General features: G+C 38.4%; 2 protein-coding genes across 2 annotated transcripts in view; both read right to left on the bottom strand.

The window, feature by feature from the left end:
* Positions 1-812: 812 nt before the first annotated feature.
* On the bottom strand, positions 813-6,668 carry LOC311023323 (arrestin domain-containing protein 3-like). The gene is made up of 6 exons (XM_084025080.1): positions 6,286-6,668; positions 5,806-5,863; positions 5,571-5,715; positions 4,870-4,969; positions 4,510-4,766; positions 813-1,712 (listed from the first exon to the last, which is right to left on the bottom strand). Exons 1-6 carry the CDS (start codon positions 6,539-6,541, stop codon positions 1,284-1,286), a joined length of 1,245 nt encoding a protein of 414 aa, XP_083881206.1. The 5' UTR covers positions 6,542-6,668; the 3' UTR covers positions 813-1,283.
* A 943-nt stretch (positions 6,669-7,611) lies between these two features.
* The window catches only part of LOC311023676 (arrestin domain-containing protein 3-like), a 4,946-nt gene continuing 2,986 nt past the window's right edge, over positions 7,612-9,571 (bottom strand). The window contains exons 7-9 of the mRNA XM_084025668.1: positions 8,922-9,021; positions 8,552-8,805; positions 7,612-8,239 (exon numbers count right to left, since the gene is read on the bottom strand). Coding sequence (XP_083881794.1) covers positions 8,102-8,239; positions 8,552-8,805; positions 8,922-9,021 — 492 coding nt within the window. The 3' untranslated portion in view covers positions 7,612-8,101. The remainder of the gene's footprint in view (positions 8,240-8,551; positions 8,806-8,921; positions 9,022-9,571) is intronic.

Genomic DNA, 9,571 nt, shown 5'->3' with positions numbered 1-9,571 from the left:
TCTAATTCTCTGATCTAAACACAATTATACAGGCAAAAAAAACAACAACAAAAAACACACATGAGATGTCCTCACCAGGACGTGAACCTGGGATGCCCACATTAGAGGGCAGGTGCATCACCACTCACCCAACTGGGGGCTTTAGATACTCATATGGCCAGTCGGTCTAAAACAAAATAAATGATTTATTCATATTTTTTTAATTGCAAGCATGTATTTTTAGACGCTTGATGAAAATATAGTCTGTTTGTACTTCATATATGTAATTTTGGTCTTTCACGTGACGAAATCACGAGGACTAGGCTTGGCGGAACCTTCTGCTGGTACAGTTGTTTCCGACAGACGGACTTCTCTGAAACCCCCGCTAAAGTAAGCCTGATGGTTAGCCTGCCCCGGAGCAGGCTAGTTTGGTCGGATAAATTCCCATGGTTACTTAGCGGAGAGTGCCTCAAGTCACGTTTATGGAACGCAACTCTGGCTAAAGGTAGCGAGGCTTATCGAAATTAGCCCAGCTTTGCGCTTAGCTAGTTTGATGGAATACCCCTCAGGTGGGCCATGACCTAAAAAACATGAAACAGGATGCTTCAAATTCTTCTTAGTTCCCACACTTCTTTATGTAGACTACAAAAGAGAAAACACTGGCTGTTGTGAGTATAACAAATACGTCTTGCAAAGTACTTTATAGTAAATTAAAAAGACACAAGTGGTTTTCTGGTGTTACACTCAACCGACTGGGAAATATGCGTGGTCACATGATGTTTTTCTCCATCACGATGCAACTCCAAAGCATGTGAAAAGCCTTGACCAAAACAAACATTAAAACCTTCTTTTTATTTCAATATTAAACATGTTACATTTGACATTTCACAGCCAACAAAGAACTGAATTGACCCTTTTTTAGCTGGTACAGTAACTTGTTCAACATTCTAGCACTGAGAAGCAAGGAAAACCAGATAATTTGGTCAACTTAAAGTTTGCACATAATAGAAAAACAGTGGCATGAAATAGAAATGAATACATATCTGCATTAAAAAGTAAGAAACAGAGACAAATATGCTTTAACAAAACAAAACCTTAAAATATTTTAAGGTACGCCCTACAGTGAAATGAATGAAGGACACAGAGGTCATTTTGGTAAATTAGACTGTACATAAACATTTTCTGGTAAAAATAGTTACACGATAGTATAAATACAGAATGCATTTTCACATTTGTAAACACCAAATACTTAACATCATAAATGGCTCAAATTCCCATCAAGCTGATTTGCTACTAAATGAGGTTCAGTTTTTGTTATCCCACCCAGTCTTAGAGTTTAGAGGAGGCTGGGGGGAGGAGAAAAGGGCCGTGTAAGACGGAAGTTCTTGTATCTCTTGAAACGGAGGAGCTGTGGGGGCTTGAGGCGGCACTGAAGACATGTCTGTTGTTGGATCGGCCTGTTGTTGCCACTGATTTCTAAATGCACTTGGCGTGTCTGCATGTTGAGTATGATCCAGTGCCGGGCACGCATAGGCACCTGAAGCTGCCGGTACAGGATTGGGTCCAACAGGGAAGGCGGGAGGAGGGAAGTCGCTGTAACTCGGGGCCCCGACGGTTCCGGCTGGATAAGGCCCCACAGCCTCACCAGGGTGAAGGGGAGCAAAGCCAGGAGGAACTACGACTAGTGGAAACATCACCTCTGGGTCATAGGCAAAACTGATGTCCAAATACACCTGAGAAACACAGACACATGAAGGCATAAGGGTCATTACATGTCATTTAATCAAATTTCTGAAAATCTTCCCACCTGACCATCTTAGAATGTCCTGAAAAAAATTGAGTACAAAGACACACTTGTTAATAGGACAAATCCAAAATATTAGGTCTCTACTGTCAACAGTTTTCTCATGAAACATCATTGAATGAAGGGTAGTTTAGACGGTTTTTGGCATCATGCTCTGAAAAGCCATATTTAAACAGCAATATCTGGAAAACTATCTCACCTGTGGCCTTCAAAATTTCTACAGTGTATATCTGTTACTAAAAGCCTCCAGACATGAAATATCAGGGGTGTAGCTTAATGATAACCTAGTATGGTAGGCCCTTAAAATGAGGCTTGTTGAAATAAAGTAGTACATTTGAAGAGTGGCTGAGCTCCCATTTTTACAGATAAAAGACTTCTATCACTTTTGCCTCTATCTCTGGGATTATCTTAAACATTCTACAAAATATGGTCTCTCTTAGATTATTAGTTTCACAGATATTAAGGCTCAAAAATGGAAGTTAACACATCTTTGCCCAACTTCAGAGTCATATTCCAAAAAACTGACAAAACGTATCAGGTCCAAACTTACTTTTTTTGAAAGATCATATTCTTGTTAAAATCATATTAAAAAATCAGGAGGGTGTTTTGCCTCATTTTGTCGCAGTGATTTTTTAAAATCCTGATATTGGTGGGGATTTTGGTACTGCATGTCCTAATAGCCTACCAGAAATTATCACAGGAGGGCAATTCAATTGTGTTTTTTACCATTTACCAAAGACTTACATGTGCCTAAATGCTACTGATAAATTTAGCCTTACGAAAACATTAAAATTTAGCACAGTTGTAGTTACAGAGGCAATAAGTCCTTGAATGTGAGTTAAACATGCTGAAAGCAGCTTTTAATGTCTTATGAACAAATATAGCATAATATTGAAGACTGTACATTTTGTCATACTTTAAGTATATAAATTACACAACTAAATCAAATAATAATCTTAATTTGATCATAAAGATTTTACAGTAGAAAAGTCTCGACAGTTTGATATTGAATAACAGTTTGTCTCTATGCTCACTATGAGACAATATGTGAGTTATGATCAGAAATGGTGGATAGGAAGTATCAGAGATGTTTCAGATGAAGATGTACTGGTTCAGTTCATGCACCCACATGGCCCTGCCAAGAGTTTCTACTGGCCAAGAAGAGAAGATGTGCAATGTCCCACTGCAGCATAGAATTGCAAGATTTGACGTTCCCTCTACAGAAACTGGGCGCATGTATGCCATCAAAAAAGATGAGCACAACAGAGCAGAGATGTACATTAGACAATTTCTAAACTGACTGCCAAATTAATGAATGTGACAGAGGAATTGGATCTAAAAGATGAAAAATGTGTGATCCCTCATAGTGAGCATAGAGACAAACTGTTATTCAATATCAAACTTTGGAGACTTTTGTACTGTAATGTAAAATCTTTATGCTCAAATTAAGATTATTATTTGATTTGGTTGTGGTATTTATATACTTTAAGTATGACAAAATGTACAGTCTTCAATATTATGCTATTTTTGTTCATGGTTTAAGACATTAAAAGCTGCTTTCACCATGTTTAACTCACATTCAAGGACGTATTGCCTCTGTAACTACAACTGTGCTACATTTTAATGTTTTTGTAAGGCTAAATTTATCAGTAGCATTTAGGCACATGTAAGTCTTTGGTAAATGGTAAAAAACACATTTGAATTGCCCTCCTGTGATGTTTACTGGTAGGCTATTAGGACATGCAGTACCAAAACCAGCCACAAAAACCCCACCAATATCAGGATTTTAAAAAATCACTGCGACAAAATGAGGCAAAACACCCTCCTGATTTTTTTATATGATTTTAACAAGAATATGATCTTTCAAAAAAAGTAAGTTTGGACCTGATACGTGTTGTCAGTTTTTTGGAATATGACTCTGAAGTTGGGCAAAGATGTGTTAACTTCCATTTTTGAGCCTTAATATCTGTGAAACTAATAATCTAAGAGAGACCATATTTTGTAGAATGTGTAAGCTAATTCCAGAGATAGAGGCAGAAGTGATAGAAGTCTTTTATCTGTAAAAATGGGAGCTCAGCCACTCTTCAAATGTACTACTTTATTTCAACAAGCCTCATTTTAAGTACCTACCATACTAGGTTATCATTAAGCTACACCCCTGATATTTCATGTCTGGAGGCTATTAGTAACATATATACACTGTAGAAATTTTGAAGGCCACAGGTGAGATAGTTTTCCAGATAATGCCGTTTAAAAATGGCTTTTCAGAGTATGATGCCAAAAACCGTCTACCCTTCATTCAATGACGTTTCATGAGAAAACTGTTGACAGTAGAGACCTAATATTTTGGATTTGTCCTATTAACAAGTGTGTCTTTGTACTTACATTTTTTCAGGACATTCTAAGATGGTCAGGTGGGAGGCATTTGATGAAATGACACGGAATGACCCATAAGATTTATCACCATGTATGGAACTACAGTAATTAAACTTGATCATGCTGTCTGATAAACATGATTACAGTCTGTTATCATCCTGGAAATGTTTATACAGCATTTTATACGTCAACTCTATAAGCTGTTGTGCGGTTTAAATGTTTTATATTAAAATGATTTTGGAAGCAAGAGAGTCAACTGCGCAACAATGACTGAACTTCCAATATGTGCAAACCAAAGCAATGATTTAAGTGCGGTGTTGCCATAACATGGCTTTTACATAATGACGTACCTTGACATAATAGTCAACTGAGAGGATGTCACAATTGTGGATGGTGAAATTGGCATCTGCAGGAATCTTCATTTGGCAAGAGACCGTTTGCTCCGAGGTCAGAGAGATAGGATTCCCAATCATTTTGCACAGACTTTGGTCAACGGTTTTGGTGGAGCCACTGGCGCTGTACACTGTTAGCTGCTGAAAACTGAACTTGGGCCTCACTTTTTTTGAAGAGGAGTTGTTGATTTTGGCAACAACAGACAAAGTGTCACCTATCAAAAACAAAGCAGGTTGTTTTTTTATAGAAGGATGTCAACACAATAAAAAAATATATACATTCCATGTACTGTATGTAGTAAGCTGGAGTGACTTTACCTGGAGAGCAAACGCATGTGTTAATGGTAGCAGTCATTTGGACCTGTTTCTTGGAGAAAACGCCCAGCTCTTTATCCACTGATCCAGACTGGGGTTCACACTAGAACAAATCATACAAACAGACATTATTTCCTATCAATGCAGCTACTCATATGACTGAAATCCAAAGTTCAGGATAAAATATGGCCATCCTGCTGTTAACCTTTGGATTAAGCCATCATTGACAGTTGTCACCATAAAAAGGGACTCTTTAACATCCCTCCCTTAAGAGGGTGTTGAGCAATAGTGTACTCTCTGATTCTCTCACAGGTCTCCTATCAATACATTTCACTCACGGCATCTACTTTTAAGGAAGCCACTCCACTTCCTCTTTATCCAAACATCCCCTTTTGTGGTCTCTGTTTGTTCAACATTTAACATATTGTACACTTTCTCAGATTATGGTTGTACCTGCTCCGTGCCACCGATCATATTATCCTGTTGGGTTCAAATTTTCTGCCAGACCTCATCATGACACATTCTGTATACAACTGTTTCCACACTTAACTCTTCCCTCAACCCCTCTATTCCAATCATTCAGTTTTAGTCCTCTTTAGTCACAGTAATTGTTCTCTTAAATATTTTCCTCATCCAAATATTAAATTTAATATAGAAAGTTTATATCAAATCCATAACATGTATAATTGCAGTCTCCCACTTACCATTACTTGGGGGCTGGGGTGTGATTTATAAACAAATTTGAACTCTTTTTGTTGCAGAGAAGACATCCGCCAGCTCCTGGACAGCTTGGCTTCAAGCATGTAGACAATGTTTCCGTCAACCCCCTTGAAGGATGACGGCATGTCCCTGTAAGACAGAGCGGGCCCCCAAATACAGTAATGTGTAAAAGCAAACATGACAAAATATAGGCCTAAGATGCTAGAAATGCCCGCTTACCCCTGTGGGATTTGAAACTCAAACTTAAAGTGATGGATTCCTTGGGACAGCACAGTGCCTGCAGAAGAAGTGAGAATGATCATCTTGTTTTTACCTGACAGCGTCTTTTATTTTCTCAGCAAGGACATTATAAACCATAATATATAGTGTACAGGTAGATCAGATTCCGTTAAGATGCATATTAGGTTGTCAACACTGGAAACTATTACCCAATTTTGATTTAATTTGGCACATAAACCTTTATATAATGAGTTACATTTACATTTGCATGTAATCAAAGAAAGCAGAAAAATACTGTATAAATATTATAGTAATATTACTGTAATTAGAAATAAATGAAATTTCCTATGATTGGCATCATTCTTAAAATAAAAGTTGGATTTTTGTATAAAATTAAACATTATTATAATAATAAATGATTATCTATTGTAACAATGTTAAGTTATTTTCCATAAAATTAGGATTTCTTTAACAATATACCGTTGGCATCTTCTGCAACCAAGATCGCCTTGAGTTTGAAGTATCTCCTTTTCGCGCTGTACGTTCTGCGGTTATCCCCGCTGCCCTCCGACCAGCGCACGCTCGCGTCGCCTTTGGCTTTCACGGTCAGGTACTTCACTTTGGTGTCTTTTGTCAAACTGAAAGTGACTGCGCCTGCGATGGTGTCTCCTTCAGAGAAAGTTTCCCCCTCGTTGAGAGCTTCATAAACCAGATTGAAGTCCTTTATCGGAGACATGTTGGACGTCCGTCCCACCTGGCTCCGCAGGGACAGCTGACTGACTGCGCTCCTGGGGACTTTCTACCGGCTCTTACAGCCGGATGTCAGTGGCTCCGCCCGCAGATTGCGGTCACAACAAAACCTCCGGTATTGCTCCAGGCAGTTAAACCATTTACCACAGCGTTTTAAGCAATGCAGATATCACAACGTCATTACAAAATCTGATTTACGCAATTCAACCTTATTAAATGTATAAATACTACTCACAATGCGTTACTTGTTAGGGTATTTTACTGATATGAGTTATTATTATTGTTATTATTATTATTTCAAATGACCAGTAAAGTGAAAATGAAAGCAAAAGATCAGGTGGGTCATGACCTAAAAAACATGAAACAGGATGCTTCAAATTCTTCTTTTTTTCCAACACTTCTTTATTTAGACTACAAAAGAGAAAACACTGGCTGTTGTGAGTATAACAAATACGTCTTGCAAAGTACTTTATAGTAAATTAAAAAGACACAAGTGGTTTTCTGGTGTTACACTCAACCGACTGGGAAATATGCGTGGTCACATGATGTTTTTCTCCATCACGATGCAACTCCAAAGCATGTGAAAAGCCTTGATCAAAACAAACATTAAAACCTTCTTTTTATTTCAATATTAAACATGTTACCTTTGACATTTCACAGCCAACAAAGAACTGAATTTACCTTTTTTTAAGCTGGTACAGTAACTTGTTCAACATTCTAGCACTGAGAAGCCCGGAAAACCAGATCATTTGGTCAACTTAAACTTTGCATATAATAGAAAAACAGTGGCATGAAATAGAAATGAATACATATCTGCATTAAAAAGTAAGAAACAGAGACAAATATGCTTTAACAAAACAAAACCTTAAAATATTCTGCCCTACAGTGAAATGAATGAAGGACACAGAGGTCATTTTGGTAAATGAGACTGTACATAAAACATTTTCTGGTTAAAATAGTTTCACGGTAGTATAAATACAGACTGCATTTTCACATTTGAAATACTTAACACCACATAAATGGCTCAAATTCCCATCAAGCTGATTTGCTACTAAATGAAGTTCAGTTTTTGTTATCCCACCCAGTCTTAACGACTCTACATAGCATGGCCCACTAACACCCCCCCCCCCAAAAAAAAACAAAAAACAAAAAAACACGTGCCTATGGCACTCTGATCGTAGCACTGTTGCTCTTGAAGTACTACTTTACTCAGATGAGGACCTAACACTTGTTCTATTTTAGCTCTTACTATATCGGCAATGATACGTTGTGGTTTCTTTGTTTCCTTCTTTTGACAAATGTACTTATTATAAGTCGCTTTGGACAAAAGCGTCTGCTAAATGACCTAAATGTAAATGTTAACGAGAGTTTGGAGGAGGCTGCGGAGCGGAGAAAAGGGCCGTTTACGACGGAAGTTCTTGTATCTCTTTAAACGGAGGAGCTGTGGGGGCTTGAGGCGGCACTGAAGACATGTCTGCTGTTGGATCGGCCTGTTGTGGCCACTGATTGGTAAATGCACCTGACGTGTCTGGATGTTGAGTATGATCTAGTGCCAGGCCCCGACGGCTCCGGCTGGATAAGGCGCCACAGCCTCACCAGGGTGAAGGGGAGCAAAGCCAGGAGCAACTATGAGTAGTGGAAACACCACCTCTGGGTCAAAGGCAAAACTGATGTCCAAATACACCTGAGAAACACACAAAAGACACATGAAGGCATAAGATTTATCACCATGTATGGAACTACAGTAATTAGACTTGATCATGCCGTCTGATAAACATGATTACAGTCTGTTATCGTCCTGGAAATATTTATACAGCATTTTATTTCAACTCTATAAGCTGTTGTGCGGTTTATATGTTTTATATTAAAATGATTGTTGAAGCAAGAGAGTTGTCAAGAATCAACTGCAACAATGACTGAACTTCCAATATGTGAAAACCAAAGCAATGATTTAAGTGCGGTGTTGCCGTAACGTGGCTTTTACATAATGACGTACCTTGAGGATATAGTCAACTGAGAGGATGTCACAATTGTAGATGGTGAAATTGGCATCTGCAGGAATCTTAATTTCGCAGGAGACCGTTTGCTCTGACAGAGAGATATGATTCCCAACCATTTTGCACAGAATATGGACATACTCTTTGGCGGCGTCACCGACGCTGTACACTGTTCGCTGCTGTAAAATGTACTTGGGCCTCACTTTTTTTGAAGAGGGGTTGTTGATTTTGGCAACAACAGACAAAGTGTCACCTATCAGAAACAAAGCATAGGTTGTTTTTTTATAGAAGGATGTCAGCACAATAAAAAAATATATTATACATTCCACGTACTGTATGTAAATATGTAGTAAGCTGGAGTGACTTTACCTGGAGAGCAAACGCATGTGTTAATGGTAACAGTCATTTGGACCTGTTTCTTGAAGACAAGGCCCAGCTCTTTATGCACTGATTTAGACTGGGGTTCACACTAGAACAAATCATACAAACAGGCATTATTTCACATCAATGCAGCTACTCATATGACTGAAATCCAAAGTTCAGGATAAAATATGGCCATCCTGCTGTTAACCTTTGGATTAAGCCATCATTGACAGTTGTCACCATAAAAAGGAACTCTTTAACATCCCTCCCTTAAGAGGGTGTTGAGCAATAGTGTACTCTCTGATTCTCTCACAGGTTGTACTATCCTATCAATCAATTTCATACACTCCTCACGGCATCTACTTTTAAGGAAGCCACTCCACTTCCTCTTTATACAAACCCCCTTTGTGGTCTCTGTTTGTTCAACATTTAACATATTGTACACTTTCTCAGATTATGGTTGTACCTGCTCCCTGCCACCGATTATATTATCCTGTTGGGTTCAAATTTTCTGCCAGACCTCATCATGACACATTCTGTATACAACTGTTTCCACACTTAACTCTTCCCTCAACCCCTCTATTTCAGTCGTTCAGTTTTAGTCATCTTTAGTCGCAGTAATTGTTAAATTTACATTAACATTTAGGTCATTTAGC

The sequence above is a fragment of the Eutrigla gurnardus genome, assembly GCF_963514095.1.
Source record: "Eutrigla gurnardus genome assembly, chromosome: 13".
NCBI classification, from domain to species: domain Eukaryota; kingdom Metazoa; phylum Chordata; class Actinopteri; order Perciformes; family Triglidae; genus Eutrigla; species Eutrigla gurnardus.
The sequence above is the reverse complement of the archived record's forward strand: the minus strand, read 5'-3'. Positions and strand labels throughout refer to the sequence as shown.